Genomic DNA, 23,744 nt, shown 5'->3' on the forward strand with positions numbered 1-23,744 from the left:
TCCTGGAATATCGGGGAGGTAAGTGCACACGAAGGAGAAGCAGCTGAGACAACATACACGAGATCTCATGGTCACAATCTTTGTCAGTCTGATTTATGAAGTATTCCGATCCTCTCCATGGTGCTCTGCCCAAATCTTGGCCAAGTCTCTTGCCTGCATTTGTGGTACCCCAAACTGGAGCTCAAAGGACATGGTTCGGGCCCCGAGTTGTACCCAGACATTACATTGTGTGATATATTGCTTGAATATTTTATCATTTACACCTAATAATCATTACCATGGGCCAGTTCCGGTGGCCAGGAGCCCGTGCAGTGACTTCATATTGCTTACATTGTATGTTGTCTGGCTGGACACACTTCAATTTGGCTCCGGGTCTCATCAAACCTTCCTAGCTATCAAAATTGTCCATTTACAACATGGAGGGCACAGTTTCTGGTTTAGTATGACCCCTGAGCACAAAACCCGCTCCAACAAGACATGGGTAGACCTCAACCCTACTAGACACCTTCAGGATGAATTGATTCCATATGTGAAGTTCTCAACTCCAGGTGAATGTGCTCAGATTCACACAGACACCCCCCAAAAGCCTATAGAAAGCTTTCCCATGAGTGGAGGTTGGGGGAAACCAATGTTATAATGGTTTTGGATTTGGGTATAATGCTCAGGTGTGCTTAGACTTTAGGAGGTTTATTATGTCCCCACAGCAGGAAGTAAAGGAAAGATCTCCAAAGCAAAGGGAAATCCCCTCCCAGCTACCAATTGGGGATTCTTCCAGACTTCAAGCAGAACTTATTTTCCTTATCCAAAAATTGCAGGATTGTTCTTGTGGAGGGAACAGGCAATGCCTGTAATGTAATAAACATAGGTAGCAGTCTGCTTGGGAGCAGCATGTGCAGGACGTCAGGATTTCCTGGGTTTGCTGGCAGCCCTAGGGGCCGATGGGTATCTGGGCCGATATCTGGGAAATACAAAGATTGGACACCTGGAAGTGGAGGAAGATGGCGGTGCTGGAGTAAGGACAGGTGAGTGAGTGGGCTCATATTATTGCACAAAGTACATGGCCTGTCCCTCCTGCAATAAAATCGGCCTGGTCGATTGTTTTTATATTTAGTTCCACTTTCAATGAAATCTCCTTTTACTTTCTGCTGCACTGACAATATTCCAGGGTACAGCGGGGACACTGAGCACAATCAGAAGTGACCCCCCAAATAATAAAAACACAGACACACGATAGTGTTACAAAATCTTGTATTAATCATCTCCCTTCACTTCCAATAGTATGCCGATATGAAATATAGCAATGATTTGTAGTAAGATGGGAGGAAAAATATGCATAATAAATACATTGTAGCAAGTTTCAAATATAATAATATGGGAGTTTCACTGTTCACAACATGTGAAAACTGTACACTAGCAAAGAACAGCATTTCCAAACATGTCTTCCAACTTTTTTTTTTCATTTTTTTATATACCGTAAGCTTAAATACACAAACGTGCTAATTTCATAAAAGACGACGTTTAAAAAATAGGCATTGCATGGCAACATTTAATCTAGCCAAAAATATTTTTGTGCACTATTTTATACAAGAAAAAAAACCCACAAAAAATAAACAGGACTTTGCATGCATTGACGACAGGTATGCCTGAATACAGCATGCCGAAACCAAAGGAATCCCAGGAGGAGGGTTTCATGTTTCTGAAGAACATACATAAATACACACGCTTTATATTAATAGGGGGAGGAAGAATTTAGATCAATACTATTAACAATCTTAAATTTTCTCTTCATTCCTCCCAGAGGAATATACACATAAAACCGTTTAACCCCCCCGCCACAAGCCGCCCAGGGGAAATAGCTGCAGGGTGCCGCCATCGCAACCGGGTGACTGAAGGGTTAAGCAAAAAAATACCAAAAAATAAAACTTGCTTTGCAAATCTCTAAATGAGTTCTAGAAAAAGTAATTTTTAGTGTTAAACTACAACTAGAGCTGTGTGCAAATTCATAGTTTTTGCATGATCGTATACTTTGTCAGGCACGTTTAATGGAGAAGAAAAAAAAAATGCCTCACCGTAGTACATCGCCCCCTGGTGTACGGGCAGGGATGAATGCTGAGTGTATTACAGGATTGTACAGGCTGTGTAAGTTTTCTGTAGGGGTTAATGAATAGTTACACTGAAGTGGTTACTGATACAATTCGATTTGGTTGGTGTGCACAAATATTCCTCCCCTGTGCCTCATGGGAAATGCTCACCTACCCATTGCAAATTGGGGAATTTCCCATTGGGCACCAAAGCTAAATGTTTCACCTCCATCTCGAATATATTAGGGTCCTGTGGACCAAGTTGAGGTAAGTATAGTCACATGCTAGATACTTACCTCCATACACCCAATCTAGAAATCAGCCAATGTTCCGGTAATATATATGAGCACTGAAGGTGACTTTCATCAGGAATTCACTGGTGGTGAATCAATCACAGTGCTTTAAAAGACATGAACCAGGATCATTCACTTTCAGTGTCACGGAATCAAAAGTTATGCAACAATCAGCTTAATTCAGAATTCCAATCACTTTCTATGTAGGAAGGATAAATTGATTTGATTGGCTGATGGGGAACAAAGTTGGCAGGGGATCTGCTTAGGGGTATGAAGCCTAAGAGCCGGGCTCGGATGGAGAATGTAAAGGGGGCAAATATCCCTTCCCGCTCCGCACAATACAAATCTGAATATTCAAATTCCCGCATAAAAGCAGATGGAGAGGACTGGACTCACCAATCATCACATCGCATGGACCTCTGGGCACCAACAAGAGCTATGGGAAGCCAATCATCAAATCTAATAGAAAGGATTCCAATGGATTCTAATGGTGATCAAAGGGATCCGCTAAGTGAGCTGATGTATGGCGGATAACAATGCCAGGAGGATGCAGCCAAGTCTGCTGGATATGTTCAAAGCTGAATTCTGCATTCCCTGGTTCCTCCCTTTGCCCCTCATCAACATGCTAATGACATTATCAATGCATTCTGTGTATTATATGGAATCTTATAGACCCAGACCCCGTGCCATGCAGATCATAGCTGGTGGAAGGGGCCCGCAATATGCTGTACATCAGCACCCAGCCTCAGTACTCCTTTCACCCCTCACCCATGACGCAAGCAGTAGGTTGGATGAAGCTATGCAAACATTGAAATGCATTGATGGCGAAGTGTCAGTCTGCTGCATCTTAGCTCCCAAGTGCGCATAACTGCATCAAAGGACAGAGCCACCATAGTAGAGAGGAATGTAAACTATGGAGTTCTGCTGATGCAAATGCAAAAGCTGGGAGATGGCATGCAATGGAAAGGCTGCATTTGCAGAGTGAAGTGTCCCTCAGATAAGGACAATAAAACTTTACCAGGGGGGCTTTAATATTTCCTTTATCTCTACAATTTGAATTTCAGACTCTGGATTCATGCACAAGCCCAGCTGGAGCAGAACCTTTAAAATGCACCTATGCCAATCTCCCGACACAAATGCATCATGCGGGGAACCTCTGCCTCTCCATCTACGAGTGACTAACTCAGATCAGTGCCCCCCTTAATATAAGCAAATCCCAGCAGTGGTAGTTTATGTGCTTCCAATGCACGCTATGGTGCACCAACCAGCTTCAGGGCAAAGGATTACCAAGGGTGCCTCTGCAAAGTAGGCAAAGAATATATGGAGCTTTGCCATTGGATAACATTATTTATAAGCTAAAAGGTGTATACAGAAAAAAAACAGTAGAGGCATTAAAATCTGTAACTCCAGTATATTCTGTATATAAATATATATCTCAAACACTGATATCTGTATTATATTCCTTGGCTTCTCAGAGAGGATCCAATATTGTGCAATCACATATTTAGACCCCCTGCGAGGGTAAACTGTGTAATCGTTATAATAAAAACTAAATTAAAATGAGTAAAAATACAAGTGTAGAACACATATTACCAATGAAGGCCACAAGAGGGCAGCAATGTTTGCTTCCTGCAGGTAACAAAACCCCTTTGCATTTTAGGGGAACAATAATATATGCAAACACCATGAAGCAACTGTACAAACAGCAAAGCAGCCAAAACAGATTTATATACCAAGTCAGTACAAAATGCCGCAGCTCGTGGCAACCAATCACGTCACATTTCAAGGAATGCCGCTTGATCATTGGCTGTCATGGGTTACAGTACTTTGCAGCTTGGTCTTTGTCCTATAAAGTAACAGAGCATGTTTGTATTATGATCCTCTTACATACCGACACACTAGTTAAAAACGGCAAGCAAAAAGACTAATCCAATAAAAGCAGCAAACTTTTCTTTTTTTGGTAACTTTTTTTTTTTCTTATAAACCATTATGGATAAAAGCACCAGAGATAAGGCAAAATGTTTTGTAGAAGCAGCCAGCAAAATACTCCATAGAAAGCTCATGTTACATGGTTTTAGGAAAACCTGACAACAACCTGCAAAATTCAGAGCAGATGTGATAAAAGCAGAGGCGACCATCGGGATCCGGAGATGTAGGCAGGTAAGCTGCGCCGCACCTGAATGGTTATCAAACCTTACAATCCCACAACAGTAGGGATTCCTAGGATGTAGAATTGGACCAAACTACCCTCATGCCGGAAGTTTGCAGCTAATGCCGATTCTTCTGGCTTGGCTAATGGTCGGGTTTCCATGTGGGGAACTCTGCTTGTCCATTTTATGCCATCAGTGCAAATTCTGCAGGCTTGTCGCAGGTTTGCTTTAGTGCAGTTTAAAGTTCAGTCCATACAACAGCGATTATTCCATTTTGCTGGTTGAGATTTCGGCAGCATATTGAGATTACGTCCAGAGGATCCAGCCAAGATGTTGGTGCCAGCAGCCCAATGCTACTTAGTAATGTGGCCACCATGCTCCTACGGAATTATTCCAATGGATGAGATTTACAAACTTGGAAAGGCCTTTTTGTCTTACCCTCCTCCTTTACCTATTTCTCCCCCACTCTACCTGCACTGCACCCATTATATACAATGGTTCTCCATGTGACTCTATGGACATAATGGCACTATTTGTTTTTATTGGGCTTACGGCTCCATCCCATCCCCCTACACAAACAAGCTCCCTTTATGATTCCCGGCGGTCTGATATGTCCAATATAGCATTTCTAAAATTCCAACCTTCCCTCAATGTCAATAGGCAGAGATGAGATATCTGCCCTCAGGATTGGGACCTCAACTAGGCAACGCTGGTTGGTATTTCAAGGCCAATAAATCCCAACTCAAAGTATTGCTATCTGACATAGGGGCCAAAGGCAAAATCTCCCCGAGACAACCTCAATAGGTTCCACAAAAATGGTCAAGCAACCTAAATGGAGTAAACAGAAAGAGGAGAAGAATTCTTGGACCATGAGGGCTCTGGCACACACCAACTTGATTGGGAATACCATAGTAAGTAAGGTATGGTTAGCACAACCTAAATGGAGTAGTCAGCTTTTGGGTGGACTGGAGGTACTCAATACTCCGGCCCAATGGGCACGTGTATAGATGTCACATGATGTACCTTTCCATAGCATGCAACCGGCAGTATGGGACAACCGCCACATCTGGTCGGCACGCTTGGTATGGGTACTTTAGCACTTAAGAACACTGAAGAGATTATTCTGAACATCACAACATCTATAGAAAACAAAAAAAAAACATAAGGAGCAAACTCGAGGATGAAAGGCACTGCCGCAAAACTACGAAAACCTCCAAAAACACTTTCTTCCTTTTTTATAAATATTTCACTTTTCTATACCTGCACTCAATACAGGACACATGGAAACTAAACGCTGAAGAGTTTGGCAGTAAGCAAAATGATTCCATCAGAAGTTAATGTATTCTATTCATAGATTCACTGACCAGAGGGGAAAACAAATCTATATTTACAAAAAGTTACTATCAATATTTTTATAATAAAAACTGACCACTATATGGTAACTAATAGGAGAAGTTTTTATGGTTACCAGCCATAGCAATTTCTGGTGAAATAAAAAAATAAAAAATATGATCAGATTCTTCCTGTTGGAATAAAGGAAGCGATAAAACCCAGACATTGGGTAACTCAAGGGGGAAGCGCAATGTTACCCATGACCTGAAAACAATGACCCATCATTTAGGTTTTGGCACAAATACAATAATGTAAAGAATGTCGGAAAATGTTTTCCTAATTCCCCCGAAGAATTGGCAATCAGAAGAAATGAATTATTGAATATTATTTGCTGCAGAATTCAGGGGACTCTACCAACTGCTCCCCAATCAGTATATGACCCAACCCATTGTGCACAAGCCAGGGCCGCCATCTTGGGGGGACGGGGCTCCTCTAAACCGGGCCCTGATCAAAAGAACATGACTTCTGCAATGAAGGATGCGGGGGAAGGGGATTCTTTACCAATTATGGGGCCCAGAAATTTCTGATGGGAGCCGTGTGTGTAGTAATTGATCGATCACTTTAGGATACATGGGCACTGTGGGCCCAGACATGGGCCATGACTTCTAACATTGAGGAACAAAATATAAGAGATTTCCAACTCTAAAGATGTATTTAATGTGCGATTGGATCTAAAGGAGTTACCTGGAGGGACTCAGGTAAGTGGGCTCTTTGTAGGGTCATGCACAACAGCCGCCTTTCGGGGGTCCTCTTGAGACTCGGCTATAAAAGGTCTGGGGATTGGTGCTGGGTCCAACTCGATCGCTCAATCAAGACCCAGCAACAGATAAAATACAACTTTATAGTTAGAGATTTATTCTATTCTCAGAAACCATTTATTTAATGGTCCAGCCAATTCCAAACCGATTTCAGATACAGGAGGGCTTGATTGCCCATTAACCATTTCTATAAATGTCTTCCTGTTGGGAGTTCCTGCCCCCCTCCCCCATAACAATGGTGGGATCCAGCAGGGAGGGCCAGACCCTGCAGTTACTGCAATTGGGTCCAACCAATAATATTGAAGATGGAGATTATAAATATTTGGGAAGCCCATTCACCGATCAGGCTTCAACACATCAAGGTGAACGTTACTACAAATAAAATGTAACCACAGACACGAGAAGTCTGTGCCTGACATCACCTGGAAGACAGAAAGGACCACAAAATGACAAAAACCCTTAGCTTGTGTTTGAAATTTCTTAATCCCTCAATTTATACTTCCAAATCTTAAACAATCAGAGGGGTCAGCAATGTGGATCAGTGGCTAAGATATTCCAATATTTACATATTCCAGCAGCAAATAGGATTTATCATTAGCCCTCACTTACCTGTGTAGCTGCAGTCACCTTGGAGAAATTCATCCATAAATTGATCTATAGAAGCTGAGAAGTCTTTAAAAATAAAAGGCAGGCAGGCTCCTTCAAGTGAGAAGCTTCTGCTGGCAAATTAAGGATGAATTACACCCCATTCCTGCAGCCGCACAGGTCAGTGATAACTTTTTTTTCTGCTGAGAATATGCAAATATCTGGATGTCCATTAGCTTGGTCCTCCCACCCATGTAATAAGGACTGTTTGAGGGGTATAAATGGATAGCTGAGCCAGTACTGGAAGACCAGAAAATGCTTTTTTGTTGTAACGTAAAAATTCCTTTCTGTTGGTTGGAAAGGACAGAATCAGATAAAGCAAAAACGAGAAACATCAGGACAAAGAACTCTCCATCTGTAGATGGATCCATTGAACTGACTTAGGAAAGTTTCATCATTGTGCTAATACCCTTCTGCTTCCAATAAAAATTCCAGAAACACATAATCACACTTTAAAACCCATAGTAATGTAGATGCCTTTGGATGGGAAGTCCCTCTAACAAATTGCTTTCCCATTGCAATGGGGTTTATCCAGGGGCAGAACAAAACATAGATTGGTTAAATACCCTATTTAGCACAATGGGGGCATCTCTGTCCCCGTCAGCAAGAGGACCCTGCTGGTGATGAAGGGTAGTGCGGGATATCCAGCACCTATGAGCTCCTGCATGAAGGAATTCATCCTCCAAACCCATTTTTATGCCATGTAAACTGATCCAGAACAATTTCCCAATTATGGCCAAACCCCTTCGGTCCAAACCGCTTGAGCACTTTTTAACCACAAAGCTGGCCCTATGAGTAATGAATAACATTTCCAGTAAAGCTGTAAAAAAAACGATTCCACGTCAGGGCTTGTACGAGGCCACAGCCTGTGTGACTAATGGTGGCTACACATTGTTTAATGATGACAAATTGGAATCTGTAAGTTTTTGTTTTTTGCTCATGCAAGGTGCCAGAGCAGCTTGGACCATACTTTGCATTTTACCAATGAGTAATACAATGAACTACGCAATTTTCTGCCATTTGTACCTCCTTCTGACATTCTGTGACTTTCCCCAAAACACCTTTCACCACCTTAAACTCTGATTTCTTCAATCTCCCGCCAAGGGGGTCAAATAGAGGCTTAGGGGCCCCAAATAGGGGCCAAAACCCCACAGTCCAATCTATAAGGTGATTTGTAGATCTCGGTTGCAGCCCCTCTATTCTTTGGGGTGTTTTTGGGAAGGGGGGATGGGAGTAATCTTGGCTGCTTTAACACAATGCAAACCGGCTGCTAATGTAACAAAACTAAACAAAAAGAACAAAAACTTCTACAACATTTAAGATACAGAAGGCTTACCTGAAGTTTTTATGTACCCTTAATAGTTGTTTTATGTAAACATAATATTTTTTTACTAAAAGGGAAAAGAAAAAAAAACTAAACAAAAGTAAAACCAAAAAGCATTAAAGGAAGTTCTCCAGGTCAATAACTTGCATGAAAGGGCCGTCTGATTCTTACCTGAAATCTGGTTGTTAGATAAGGAGCTGTTACAGGTATTGTTACCTGTGGCAGCATCTGCTCTAACAGCGGCTCCTTTTAGCTCTGCCCATAAGGGTCCAGGCTTCGTGCAGCCCTCGGCCCGCCTATGAATTTCTGTATCTTGAGTGCTGTACACCACAGAACAACCAAACTTCCTAAGTTTCAAAAGTTTCCCATCTCACTGGAGAACTCCTTTCACCTCCCCTTTCCGCCATCGTTTGGTCACATGTCTCATCCCGATTAACGGGCCAGACACGTCGGTGCCCACTGGCAGTCCCATTTCCAGTCGTATGTTTCCCATTCAGAACATAAAGCTTTTCATTCAGGAAACCGATCGGAAAAGTTCACTTGTCGCTCCATAAAAGAACAAAATAATGTACATTTTTTGCAAGCACAGCTTAGACGTTTTCCATTTTTCTTCTCTTCTTGATACAATAAATCAAAAAAACAAACAAAAAACAAAAAGGCAAAACTGTGTTTAGCACATCTGGGGGAGGAGAGAAAGTCAGCAATTCCAGACACCGGACCAGCAGTTCTGTGTGCTACGTCCAGCGCTGCCACAAAATACTGTTCTGCTCCTAGATTGTAGAAGTCTTGTCTACTCCGTCTGTGGGGGGAAACGGAAAATACCGGCTGTAAGCATTGCATGCAGATATCAGGAGGAGACAATACAAGTTTAGAATTCTGTGTTCATTTATACAACGCCACATCTATTCCAAGTATGGACGGCAAAGAGGGGAGAGCAGCGAGAACAGAAAGGGAGGAAAAGACAGAAAGTGCAAAGCAGGGAGAATGAGAAGGAAAGAGAGAGAGAGAGAGAGAGAGAGAAACAAAGGAAAAGTAAGGGCACCCCAAAAAAAGAAGACAGACAAAGCAAGTAGAAGGAGAAAAAGCAAAGGAGAGACAGCTCAGAGGAGGAAAGGAGAAATACTGCAAGGGAGGAGGAGAGAGAAGGAGATTAGAATAGCGAGAGAATAAGCACAAAGGAGGAAACATGAGTGACAGAGCAAATTCATAGAAGGAAAAGTGAGTGAGAGCAAAGGAGGAAAAACAAGAGAGAGTGAATGCAAAAACGAAAAGTTAGGGCACACAAAAAAGGATGGGAGAGACAGACAGCGTAAGCGAGAGACCGAGACAGACAGCGTGAGACTGAGACAGACAGAGAGAGTGAGACAGAGAGAGAGAGAGAGACCGAGACAGACAGATAGAGAGAGAGAGACCGAGACAGACAGAGAGAGAGAGAGATACCGAGACAGACAGAGAGAGAGAGACCGAGACAGACAGAGAGAGAGAGAGAGACCGAGACAGACAGAGAGAGAGAGACCGAGACAGACAGAGAGAGAGAGAGAGACCGAGACAGACAGAGAGAGAGAGAGAGAGAGAGAGAGACCGAGACAGACAGAGAGAGAGAGAGACAGAGAGACCGAAACAGACAGAGAGAGACCGAGAGAAAGATGCATAGTGACTGAGAGACAAATGGAGAGATTGAGCAGAAAAGAGGAAAATGTAAAGAGAGACAACACAGAGGAGGAAAGGAGAATATCTGAGTGTAAGGGTGGAAGAGTGAGGAGGAAGAATGAGCACACTCAAAAGAGGGAAAAGGGAGACAGAGCAAAGAAGGAGTGGAAAGGTGAAAAAGTGAGTGAATAAATGTAAAGGAGGAAAAGTGAGTGCATCCAAAGGATAAGTGTGACAAAGCAAGTGAAAAGGAGAAAAAGCCAGAGAGTGCAGAGGAAGAGTGAGCCGCACTATATTATTCCTCCCTGTCTGACTTGAGGGCCTCTCTCACTCCTTTTTCTGATATTTGCTCGTCTGGGTCTCCCCTTTAATATTTCGTAGTGTGGCCCCGGTGCCCTGTGCTGCATGGGGACACGGAGGCTGGTGGGATTCAGCCAGAAATCAGACATTTTGTGTCTCGGAGTATTTTTAGCTATCTTTGTAATGCTTACCACCCAAGGCATGCTCAGTCATACTCAGACACAACGATTCCAGACGGTTATTGATATCGGGCTCTGTTGCTGGTACCTGAAAATCTGAAACAGAAAAAATAGAATTAGTCCCAGCTGTATTTTAGTAGTAAAGCTGTAAATTAGAATGCTGTGAGAATGTAGGCACTGGACCTGGGGGCTGAGCCGCTGGTGAAGGTTTTATTATATTTTAGGAGTCTTAGTCCTTAGTTCTCTATGCCTCCAGTCCATTTTCTTGGTTTCTGGTTTATCAGCCAGCCATGTCTGCTCCTTTACTTTGTAGTTGGGTTGGCAATCTCATAGATCGGATTGGAAGCTTGACAGCCAACTGAAGGCTCCCACATGGTAGACTGACAACCCTGCTGATTATTATGGGGAAGTGGCTTAGGGTTGTCAGGCTGAGACAGGAAGTTCCCTGCCAGCTGGAGGTAAAGGTAAAACACTTGAAAAGATTTACTATTTTCCCTATGAGATTGTGCAAAGTGAAACACAATGCCAAACAAACTGAATTGTAAATGCAGATACCCCCAACGGGGCACTGATGAAACTACAGGGGCCCCATTTTATCCATGACTGCAAAGGGCAAGAATATGACATTGCCTTGACTATCATTTGTTTTTTGCTGAATTTTCCAACACTTGCTGGACCCCCCCAAATATCTCCAATCAGCTCACAGCTCCCCTTTCTGCTCCTTAGTTTACAGAATTGCCACTCCCACTGCAAGTCTGATTTATCCTTTCAGCTGCATTCTACAGGTTGTCAGCAGAGCTCTTACCTGGCTGCTGAAACATGAGCATGGTCTGCGGGGAGGTGTGGACGGGCAGTGATCGGGTTCTCTGGACAGAGCTATGGGACCGGCTCGGCATGCTGTTACTTCCTCCGGGGTTGGCAAACCACAGATTCTGAAAATAATAAAATGTTATAATCCGGGATCAGAATAAGAATTTGCATGCAGTGCAATCAGAGTAAATCCATTCAGTCCGGGAGAGAGTTAAGGGAAGACTGGAGGGTAGAAATAATGAGGGGGAGGCTAGAGGGCAGATTTATTGAGGGGGAGGACGGAGGGTAGATGTATTGAATGGTTGGGGCAGATTTATTGAGGGGGAGGCAGGAGGGCAGATTTATTGAGGGGGAGGCTGGAGGGCAGATTTATAAAGGGGGGTGGGTGCAGAGGATAAATTTAATGAATGGAAGGCAGATTTGAAGTTACTGCAGATGACATTTTCCTATACAGCGGATCTGTCTGCACACGTCGGCCATGTACAGCTGTACAGAACCAGAAGGCCTCCCCCGACTGCTAAATACTAAAAAAGGGGGGGGGGGGCAGAAATCTTCTTTACCAGCCACAGGGCAATGTGAGGGGGTAACTGTGGTGTTTAGACATTTATTTTGCCTGTGATATTCTGCTCTCCATGCAGCACCTGGGCCTGTATTGGCTCCTCGCACATCTCACATCCCTTCCAGTACCTCTCTGCTGCGCGGGAACACAGGAAATGCCTGCAGTCTTTTTTTTTTTTTTAACTGCTGCACTTTTTTTTTCTTTAAAGAGCTCCAAGCGCAGGGAAAAAATAGCACGCAGGGTAAAAGCCTCCTGTGTACAAGGCCAGCAGTGTGCGATTATTTTTGGCAGCACGTGTTTTGTAGTCCAAGTTCTAATAAACAGTCTTCAATCTGCCGGCGGTTTACATTCGTCTGATTTTCTTTATTTAACACACATGGGGCAAAGAGAACGACAGAACTTTGTGTACAACCCAAAGAATGAAAACAAAAACCCCTCAGCCCCTCTGCAGGAGCAAATAAAATCCGTGACATGGATACAACTCATACAACACCATCAGCTGATTTTCATCCAGTTCTAGGCAAGTCAATCCTGCCAGAAATGATTGTAACTTCTTGTAGTGAGCTGACAATACAGTGACTTTACACTAAAAGAGTTCTAATACCGGCCCAGGTTGTGCAGAACCCCCCCTCCCCCGTATGTTCTGATGTCCAAACCAGGAGCGGACAACCCAGGGTGACAACACTGCAATGTATTTCATTTTTTTCCCTATCCTAACATGAGGGCAATGGGTACAAATGGTGATGGGCTAACTTGGTACAACACTGCCCGCTGTGAAGTTAGTAACCTAGAAGGGGAAAATAATGGAAATCAGTTCGGTCATGAATTCACCATGAAAAATATTTGACTGGTTGAGAAAGATCCTGGGGGGCGGTACCTGATGTACATAGCAGACGGCTTTCCCATTGGCTTGTGGTTGTTAGGTGGTGACACCAGCCAATAGAAATGCTGTTGCTTTGTATATTGGGTACCGCCCCCTAGGAGCCTTCTCAATCATTCAAATAATTAACAAGGGGAATGTGTGACTGAGCCGAATGTCACCCCCAGTTAGGGACACCTTAAGGTTTTGCAGAAAAAGCAGAATGGGGTCTACAACTACAAAACTGCTTAAAAAAGTGTGTGATCAGTACAGGGCGGCCTTACATACACAGGGGAGGTTTGTAGCTCTAGAACAATGTTCCCTCGGGGGGCGCTAGGGGTTCCATGAGCAGTTTGCACCTCTCAGGTCAGTAAGTGACCCCAATGATGTTTTTGGCTATCTGTAAGGGTGACATTCTTCCCACTGGCCACCACACTAATGTACTGTGATCTGTGGATAATAAATATAGAAGGGGGCCCTGAAGATCTGAAAGTTATTTCCAGGTCCCCCCCATGTTATAAAGGTAGAGAATTGCCGCTCCGCACCCACCTGTCTGCCTTGCTTCAGCATTGCCGGATTGCTGGCCGATGTCCTCTGCGTCGCTCCCAGAAGACTGCTGGGTCCCAGTAATCCGAGCCTGGAGCTGGGCAAGTTTCGGGATGGGATCTGGAACTGTCGCGGGTTTCTCCTGGTGATGGCGGTGCCTACAGATCCAGCTGTAGGCAGCGAGTTTGACTGTCCAAATCCGCGGCTGCCGAAAAAGACATCAGCACTAGTCCCATTAGAATCAACACTCAGAGAAATGCAAACTGTCACATCAATAAATCGCTATTTGCTCAGCCACTTCTAGTGACAACGATCGGTCCCCTATATTCCAGGTGTCCTGTGTTGTCACCCTGTCTCCTGATGGAAATACAAGAAGCTGTGCTCACGTACATTACATAGGAATGAGTCACTGTAATCAGGAAACCCTCCTTATGAAATGTAGTGAATGCAAACCTGGAAGAGACATTGGCCACTTCCTTCTACAGACAAATGCAATATCTGCACATCATTGCTCTGAACCGGCTTCCCAATGGTGACAACCATGAACAATGCATGCATCACGTGTGTCAGCACAGCTGCTTGTAGTCTCCACCATGGGTGCACATGAGAGGGTGACAACGCAGGAGCACAATTGGGAGACAGGGACAATGTGTTGTCACCCTATAAAAGGAAATGGCTGGCCCGATCACTGTCATTGTCTTATTTTTTTATTAAAATTGATTAGGCTGCAGCAGTGTGGCATGAATTATGTGCCAATCATGCCAATATCTGTCCTGCGCGCCCCGGGTAATATAAAGAAGAGGCGCGAGGCAGACAGGAGCGGGTTTTCCCGCAGAAGCTGATGAAATGCAGTCACTAAGGTAACTAGCGCACGGGGACATCAGAAGCCAACCTACTTTCTCTGCTGCCGGTACCCAGCTACATCCAGGAGGGCTTTCCGGGGAAAAGACCTGAACAGCTTCTGGACCTGCTGTTTCCATGACAACAGCCTCTTCTTCTGGATCTCCGTAAAGGCCTGAGAAAATACATCGGGTTAGAGGATCCGCAAGGCCAAGACACAGGAGGAAAGAAATCTCCATTCTAACTACTGCAAGATAATCAAAAGATAACGGTCATAATGTCTCTCTCCCCATCTATTGTGTACCATTCCTCCCCCACCTTAGATTGTAAGCTCTTTGGGTGAGGGTTCCCTCCTGTGTGGTCATTGTTTGTATCTATACATCAGTTGCATCTATTTATTGTACAGTGCTGCGTAATATGTTGGCCTGTTATCGCCTAACCATAAGGTGTATGTGTACAAAGTGTTATTGCTTTTATAATCCGCATATTACAAACGTGTGGTTTTATCACCCTTGTACAGCAAGAAGCCTCTGAACCCCATCATATGTCCGGGCCCCGTACTTACTTCATGAATAAGGCATTTATCGATCAGTTGCAGGTAAGAGCTGATGTTCTCTTCATCCGGCCTGGAGACCAAAAGCTGAGTACAAACTAAAATAAAAGAAAATAAATTGACAAAGCGGATCCTAATGAGATGAAATCGCCCGTCTCCAATGACTCCAGAAGCAATTTACTTAATCACTTGTTGTCACATGCTGAGAAAATTGCCCAGTTACTCATAACTAATAGGGTGTACCGAGCACAATTAAAGAATGATGATAAGAATGGTGAATTAACGTGTGGACATACAATGTGTCCCAAATTTAAGGCCTATACCTCTCCCCTATATCACTCCCCTGCATAGAGAGGCTTTTCAGACTTTCCCCATAATAAAGCTGCTCTGTCCTCCATGCAAATCATATGGACAGAACTCTGCCAGCCCGATGCCCAGGCACAGCCCACCCCCACACAGCGTCTGTTGGCCGAATGGTTGGCTTCACCCAGCGACTTTCTGTTACCTCTTCTTCCTGCACTGCCAAGCTGAAATCTTAAACATGGAGGAAAATGCCACACAATCTTCTTTAACAGGTATGGCTTGATTTATAATGTTTAATGAATGTGTGTCTAATACAAATCCACAGCCCCAATCCTCCATCAATATGTCTCAGCCCAACTTAGGGATGAATCCATGCAATGCTTACTTTGTTCCCAGGAAAGTAATTCCAATCAGCTCCAACACACTGAGCCCTCATGGGCGGGTATAAGGTGGTTTCTAATTTTGGACCGCCCCCTACACACCCACGAGGATTTATTGCTGGGGAATATGAAGATATATTAAGGAGACAAGCTGAGGGGATGGGGGGAATATATAAATAGATGGCGGCTGTGGCATAACAAGAACTGTATATACACAATTTCTATCCAATAGTCAGATTTCTTAGCCACTATATCTACAAGAAAGCAGAAAAGGAAAAATAAACACTGCTTGGAGCCTTTTCATGGATCCTACCTTTACCCATAACCCTGGTGAACTGGCCCGGTAGGTCGCCCTCTGGTAATGGGGTGCTCCCGCTCTCCCCCTCACAGTTGCCCATATGATGTTGCTGCATGCCCCCGGAGGCAGAGTCTTTGTTCTCCGATCCTTGACCCTCCATTGATTGCTGGGACTCAGAGTCCCGGCCGTGGTCTTCCGTGTTCTGGGAGGAGAAGGCTTTGATTGGTGTCAGGATCATCTGGTGCAGCTCCTGCAGGGGACCGCGGAGATTACCTCCTTCCAGGATGTCCTGAGCACAACACAAATAGACCCATTAGAGGCAGGGATGAAAACACGGGCTGTATGTAAGGTGCACCTTTACCCAATTAGAGAGACTCCGAGTTCAATAAAAGCACAGAAAAAACGAGCATAATAAATGCTTCATATTTCCTTCCATAAACATTTTGCAGTGAAGATGTGTGGTTTAGTGACCGGGTCTCTTGGCCTGCAGCAGACTGATGACATCATCTCGCCCTAGGAATCTCTTACTTTTTCATTTTTTGGAAACTTTTATTATTGTTGTATTGCAAGATACTGAGAATAAAGAGTTACTCCGAGGTTTATTTTAAATAGTTGATTCTTTTTTTATGTATATGTAAATATTTAAATATTGCAGCTACAGCTTGCTAGCGATGCACTCACCCTTTCCAATGACTTCAGAAGTATATGTCTCTCCTTCAGCTTCTGGATGCTGATAACGATTTTGTGCCGGGCGCCTTTGGTGACGTTCTGGATGAAAACAAAGCAGAGCCTCTTAATTAAAGAAGGGGAGATTGCACCATATATTGTGACATCACAAGCTGACACGCCCATGAGGACTGACGCTCCTATCAGAAGGCACTTGGTTGCTGTGGGAGGAGCCAAGCTCCAGCACCGCTCAACCCAGGGATTTCATGGCTGCTGCAGTCACATGATCATCTCTTAAAGGGAATGTCAGATTTTGTGGGTAGAAGGCTAAATTTATGAAAAAGTTACAGAACTGGGATTTAAATAAAAGCATTTATTTTATTTATTACGATAGATCTGCTCAGCAACTAAAAAAATAATTAAATATGAAAGTACCAGAAAGCTGTAATTTCTGCAAAGTACGGAGCACATTTCTCCATATGTTATGAAGATGGAACAGTACAGTAAATGAGCGTCGCCACCCTAGGACCCATGTTACTGGCAGGATCGACACATAAATATAAGAGATGAAAAGAATGCAGTCCCAACATCCAGGGAATGGTGATCTGCATTACAATACATTGAGGTAGATACAATTATATCTCTTTTCCTTCAAAGTTAATGTCTGATCACCAGCAGAATGAACCCGGAGGGACCCACAGGGACAAACTGCTGCATATTATAAAACCAACAATTGTGTCTGATAAATGAATTCTTCACACAACACCTTATGGAGCATCTCTGTATTCTTCATACTGGGCAATCAATGTAACAATGAATGTTGAGCAAATACTTACAGAGGGCCCTCAACACTTATCCAGGGACCTAAAACACAACGACTTATGTTTATTATCTTTACCTGCAATAAAGATCCAGTCCCGTACAAATGAAAGAACAATGACCCCTGTGAAGCAGCTTTTATAACATAGCAGAACCCTTGAAACAAGTTTCAGGTCCTCAGGGGCCCCTCCTATAATTATTATACCCACAGCTCACAGTATATTAGTATGGGGGTCAGTGGAAAGAATTCCTCTTACAATGCTGGTCAGTGGGAAGAATGTCACCCTTACAGATAGCCAAAAAGATCATTGGGGTCACTTATACTGACCTGAGAGGTGCAAACTGCTCATTGCCCCAGGAACCCCTAGCCCCCCCTGGAGGACCCTATATGTATAAATATCATTTTGTATGAATGACAGATCTTTCCTTGTGCACCTGGCCTTGTGGTCATGGAATGCAGCTGAAGGAATGCCTTGTGAACTCCCCACATTGTAGGTCATTGGGGTGTATGGGGGGGACACCAGCCATTGTTACCTGGGCTTCTAGATGACACTCATTCAGGGACATCATCTCCTCGTACGTCATCTGCGAGAACAAGGCTGCGTACTTGTGCAAGCGGAGACTTTTAAGCCATGCAGGGACATCTGTCAACAGACAAAAATGTGATAAAAGAGCACAAAATAAATAAAAGATAAGATATATAATATAAAGAATAGGATCAGGAAAGGCAGAAGAGGCTGCTTGGGCGCTTTTGCAGGGGGCATAAAAGGACAAAACCTGCAACCTTTTGGAAGTCGCTGGCCATCATTCAACCTTGAAGATTTGCAGTACAATAATGGAGCAGATAAGTAGAGCTTTGAATATTAAGCTCATATTGTGATTCTGCCAGGGAATTATAAACCTTGTTCAGCCGATCTTATGATCCAAGCAACCCTGCCGGGCAGCATAACCAGAACCTGGACCCCTTTGCAGAATAGAATGTAGTCCGTCCAATAGGCATAGACCATGGCTCATACCAGCCGCTGACTAACCACTGAACAGGAACATATTTGCTGATCTCTCCTCCTGCAAACATGTTAATACTGCGACTGACTAAACTAAACCTTGATTGGGGAAGTTGCTGCTCCTCCTTTCCCAACTGCAGCTGGTCATAGAGTACAGATCTGGGTACATATTGAGCTGCATCTACAAATATTTCTAACATTATTTTACATAAATAGATTAAATGATTTTTTTTTTTTCCGATACTGAACAGCTATTGGATGCCTTTGGAGCACACCTGTGCAGCCGATTGGCGGGGGTCACCTCTCAAACCACAACAGGGGATGCGGGGGTGCACAGGTTGGCAGCTGAAAATCTCTGCACAATCTGCAGCGAGTTACAATGACATAGATGTGGAAGATTTGTGATTATTTAGCTATTTATTATCCTTGCATGCCCCCCGCCCCCACCTGTGGCCCCTGCCAGCATTCTGGAAACATTCAATAAGCAGCTGAAGAGTAACTATGCCACTTGCAGCTAAAACACAAGTTTAATGTTGTGCAGGACCTACTCTTCCCTGCACCCCCTCCCTTTAGCCTCTTCCCTGCGTCTCCTTACGCCATGCTGAACCCAGGTCATCAAACTCTGCAGCCATAACTGCGCCACATTGCAAGACCCCAGGTAACCCAACACATTTCTAGAAAAAAGCATTTACTGATTTGGGTGCTTCTGTATGTCAGGCGGACGTGTATGGGGGCCACAAATGTGGAGAGCAGGGTCAGGGGAAGTAAATCTCGGCTCCAATTATCCCACAGGAGCTTCACCTGATCAGCTTTTTGTTTTATGGTCAATCAGCAAGATATAAATTATATATTCACAGACATGCATAGACCAGGTTTAATTCAATATTACGCTGCATATTGTGCACTTTCTTTTAAATCAAAAATACATTTTTTAAACAAGGATTAAAACTTTAAAAAATTGTCCAACAGTCAGGAAATAAGGCGGGCTCTGACGTGCTGCAGATTCTAAAGAACATTGTGAGACGCTCACAGCGTGCAGAGAAATTGGAGTCAGAAATTTCAGTCTTGGAGGGCAGCCCTTCAACGGTCTAAACGTTTATTGTGTTTTAACCTTTTTTATCTTAGAAATGTTACCATTAAAAATTTGGCTTAATTAAAGTCAACTTGTGCGTGCCCATAAAGAGCACCATTAGATGAACCCGCGCACCTTTTCCTTCCTCCTTACCATTCAATTCAGCTGCTACGAGTATGGAAACACCTGGAAAGGTAAAACTGTCCACGCTCACCTTTCATACCGCTACCTTCGTCTTGGAATGTGTTGCGCGTAGAGGACGGGTCTTCTAGGTGTTCGCTGCCGCCGCTTCCTGACGAGGCCACGCTGCTCTGCGGCGAGAGGGGGGCGTGATCAGATGGGACGCCCTGTGATCCTCTGGCTCGTAAGTCCTCATGAGACATCCAGCCGTGTCCGAGCGGCTGGTTTGGCACGTTCATGGGGGGCGTTAGGGACACCGAGCGTTTCAGAGGGCTGTGATGAGTCTGCCCTGAGAGAACTGCAAAACAAACAATAAAATGTTACTGTCATCCGTATTAAATATTTATTATTTCCCCCCTCAAACTGCCAGGAGATCTTTTGATTTTTGATTTCCTGCAATAACTTGGTTCCTTCTGCATGGAAATCACACAGCAGAGTTGTCACCATCCCACACGTGGGGTTTATATGGAGATATTACCACCCAATGCCAGCTAACAATGTTCATAATGATGGTCAATGAGCCGCCCGGTCACCTCTCCCAGATAGCGATACTCCCAGGTAAGGTACAGGTGAGACATAGCAGACGACATGAAAGTCTATGGTGCATGAAGGAGTAATAAAGGGTCTTGTTATACATAAAGGATCATCAAGCTTTGTGCATCTGAAGTGATTATAGATGAAACTGAATGGAGAATTGATGCATTTCCCTGACAAAAGAAAATCATCTTTTATGAGAAATCAAATGAAAGTCGTGGTGACCTAAGTATGGGAAAGGAAATGTAAGAGCCTTGGTACCTTCTGTAAGAATTAAAGTCGACATTGTGTTCCAAGTATCTCCAGTGAATGATATGTTTTATTATTGGTTGAGTGATGGGGAAAAGTATCATTCTAAAATCATATAGATTTTATAAAAGAACTCTACTGATGAAGCTAGCAGTGCGAAACGCGTCAGGAACTTCTGATGTCTGTGCAATGAGTATAATGTACCATATGTAATCACAATGCATATATTGTTTGGATTTTATATTTATCTTTAATAAAAATTGATTTAGGAATAATCAAATGTTTTGGTTTTCCTGGTTTTGGGTAAGTCTATGCTGGATCCATTTCACCATGCAACTCTAATAGATTCTGAGCCATCCAAGGAGCCCTAAGAAGACTTTCCACTAAACTGCTATAACCTGAATGAAGGAGCTCAGAGCTCATTACACACTGGGACTATATGTGACCAGCGCAGTCCCCGATTTTCTACCAATTTTGATTTTTTTACACCACAAAACAGATGCAACCGTCCACTTGGAAGGCAACATGAAATGCTAAAAATCAAGTGGGGCTTAAGTTTTTATTTTAGCTCCAGCATTGTGTGATAATAGTTTAGATACCCTGCAGAAAAGCCATTTTATTTTATATTTAATTTGGTAGAAATGATAATAAATAGCTTCAAATTTTTGTGACTTTTGGCCATGGTCACATGCGTTGCCTGTGCTCAGACCAGTTGGGTATGGTGGGGTGCGGGGTATATGGAGGTATATAGGGAGAAGCACCAAAAGTGGACAGTTTTCTGTACAGATAAATATGTTACATCATTCCCTCCCTGCCAACCTCTCCCAGGTTCACCCATTCAGCCCTGGCACAGGGTGGGCAGCGGATGATGGAATTCACCCTAAATTCCCAGCCAAACTGAACGGAAAAGTTTTTGGAACAATCATCCCCTCACCCTGATACACGGAGATGCGTGCCCCTGAAAAATAAACAGCACTCATGAAATCCAGGCTTTGTTTTGTAGTAAACTCCACAACAGCAAAGCATCTCTGTATTAAATTATGTAATGTGAGTTCGGTTCCAGCGGCTGATTTACAACTGCTGCTCGCAAGCAACATCCGTTCTATAATGTGTTCAGGCCTTGGAGGCCAAGCAGCTCGGCCTTTGTGGGCTTGGCACTGGTCTGAAAATGAAGTCATCCAAACAGCCTTTTGTAGCATAGGAACAGAACAACAAAATGACTTCTCGCAGCCCTTGGCCTGCAGTCCCTGTGGGTGCGCCTATAGGCCGGGCCCTTCCGTATCATTAGGGCCTCTCAGAAAGTCAATGCTCAGACAAAAAGTTTATAATGGGTGCATGCGCGTCTCTCTTATATTAAAGAGAACAAGTCACAGCTTTGCTACAGCAAATTCTAGATTTGTTATGTAAAACCCAACTATAGACTTAAAATAACGCAGCCCAGCATTTTGTTCATTCAAAAAAGCATCCTTAGGTGCAAAACTTTACCCTGTACAGGGGCAGGCATAGGGGGATGCAAAGGCACGGACCCTACTCAGCCATAAGGGGTCCCAGGTAAGTTGAGTGCTGGGGCCCCGAGGACAGTTCTGTACAGGAGCCCATGGTTTGGTTTGTCTGTCACTGCCCCGTAGCTGTCTGGTCTCCTCTGATGCTCATTGCCCATGGCACCCTCTGAAAATTCTCTCAATTGTCTACCCAGCTCTCTAGGTGCCGGAGCTGCAAATCTCCAGCAAACGGTTGCACATAGGAGCCTAATGAGAAGCAGCCCGATTTGATGCTAAATTGGGGTTGTAGAAAACGGGGCCAGTGCGGGGAAACTTGGCAAAGTCTTGTGTCAATGTTCTGCAGGATCCAGGACACTATGCAGGAATGTAGCATTCCAACACCGCAACTAAACCAGCGATACCGGGTGGAATATCCTTCAGCCTGACAGTGACAGCATAGAAACAATGGCAGAGAGAAGGACAGGAGCAGAGAATAGGCACAGGTAAGTAACCATCCCAATTATTGTAGGATCATATGACTCCCACTGGCTCCAATAACAAGGCCAACTTTTACCCCACTGACCCCAACATACAGATACTTGCTCATACAACAATGGGCTTATTTCTACTCAGTGACCTGCAATGTAAGAAACACCAATTTATTGACACACGACCCCTGCGCTCTGTACACTATGCTGTATGTAGGTATAAATACTCCCGACCACTACAATCATTGTACCTTGGCAAGGCAAATTTGTGGCAATGTCTAGCAATGATTGAAAATGTTTATTCTGCGGGATTGTCTCAATATTTTCTTTCTTAGGTAACAGACCTGCAACCATTTAACATAAAGCCACCCCGGCCTCAGCCGCACCAATCTGCACAGAACAGAAAGAATAAAAACACAAAAACAGAAATCTGGGTTTGTGAATTCATCCGTCTCTGGTGGCTCGGGTCAGATTGACTCCACGAAGAACGAATCTTACAACATGATCCTGACCACAGACATCTAACAATTGTATGGTTAGAAGTCCATTAAACTGTCAGTCAATGTAATTGTACAAATGCCCTCAAAGACCACAGTCAGTCATGTTGGGCCGCTGCAATTATCTGCAATTCATTGCTAAAATCCCCCTCCCCCCTGTTATTTATCAGTCAGGGCCTCAAGGGGAAATAAAGGAGCACAAAGCTATTTGTAGTTTGTGGATGCAATGCAATGCAAATAGCTAAACATGCGATAAATCCATCATTGGGAGCTGCATTACTGCTTACACAATTGGCAATTCTCCAGAAATTTACACAACCAGGCTACTGACCTAACTTTTCTCTGCAGAAACTCAGCAATGCTACGTGGTCACCACGCCTGCCATGTGACTGAACAAAAATGGAGCAGCAGAAGATGGAGGAGATCATCACGTTCCTAGTCATCACAACCACTGCAGGATGTAAAATTTAAGGAAGGGGAAATAAAGAATGATGGAATTGGAAGGGGGTTAGGAAGTGGTGGAAGGATAATGAAGCATGAGAAGGGATAAGAAGGGGAAAAGAGAAGAAGTGCGGTTGTATAAGGACAAGGAGGGAACATGGAGGGTATGTCATAATGAGGAAGAGACGTGGGTAAGGGAAGCACAAGGAGGAGAGGGAATAGTAAAGTTAAGGAGAGACGAGGTGGTGTAATGGGGGGTATGAAGAAACAAAAAAGAGAAACACAGGATAAGGAAAAAAGAAAGGGGAGTTAGGGAAAGACAAGAAGTAAATGTGAGGGAAGGATGAGGAAGAGAAGTGGGGGAAGGATGAGGAAGAGAAGTGGGGGAAGGAT

At 43.8% G+C, this 23,744-nt stretch overlaps 1 protein-coding gene and 1 long non-coding RNA gene across 3 annotated transcripts in view; one reads left to right on the plus strand and one right to left on the minus strand.

Moving 5' to 3' along the window:
• Nucleotides 1-1,231: 1,231 nt before the first annotated feature.
• SAMD4A (sterile alpha motif domain containing 4A) overlaps nt 1,232-23,744 on the minus strand; it is a 54,873-nt gene continuing 32,360 nt past the window's right edge. Inside the window, exons 3-12 of one of the 2 annotated variants that reach the window (XM_072427530.1) lie at nt 19,696-19,959; nt 17,940-18,049; nt 16,602-16,688; nt 15,936-16,209; nt 14,952-15,037; nt 14,443-14,561; nt 13,550-13,751; nt 11,578-11,704; nt 10,785-10,868; nt 1,232-9,442 (exon numbers count right to left, since the gene is read on the minus strand). In XM_072427530.1, the coding sequence (XP_072283631.1) occupies nt 9,414-9,442; nt 10,785-10,868; nt 11,578-11,704; nt 13,550-13,751; nt 14,443-14,561; nt 14,952-15,037; nt 15,936-16,209; nt 16,602-16,688; nt 17,940-18,049; nt 19,696-19,959 (1,382 nt within the window). In that variant the 3' untranslated portion in view covers nt 1,232-9,413. Of the gene's footprint in view, nt 9,443-10,784; nt 10,869-11,577; nt 11,705-13,549; nt 13,773-14,442; nt 14,562-14,951; nt 15,038-15,935; nt 16,210-16,601; nt 16,689-17,939; nt 18,050-19,695; nt 19,960-23,744 lie in introns of both variants that reach the window. The other variant, XM_072427529.1, reaches the window with a different exon arrangement.
• Nucleotides 19,956-23,731, plus strand: LOC140341678 (uncharacterized). Its single transcript, XR_011922935.1, has 2 exons — nt 19,956-22,428; nt 23,259-23,731. It is a non-coding gene; the product is annotated as an uncharacterized lncRNA (long non-coding RNA).

This window comes from Pyxicephalus adspersus, chromosome 12 (assembly GCF_032062135.1).
Source record: "Pyxicephalus adspersus chromosome 12, UCB_Pads_2.0, whole genome shotgun sequence".
NCBI classification, from domain to species: Eukaryota; Metazoa; Chordata; class Amphibia; order Anura; family Pyxicephalidae; genus Pyxicephalus; species Pyxicephalus adspersus.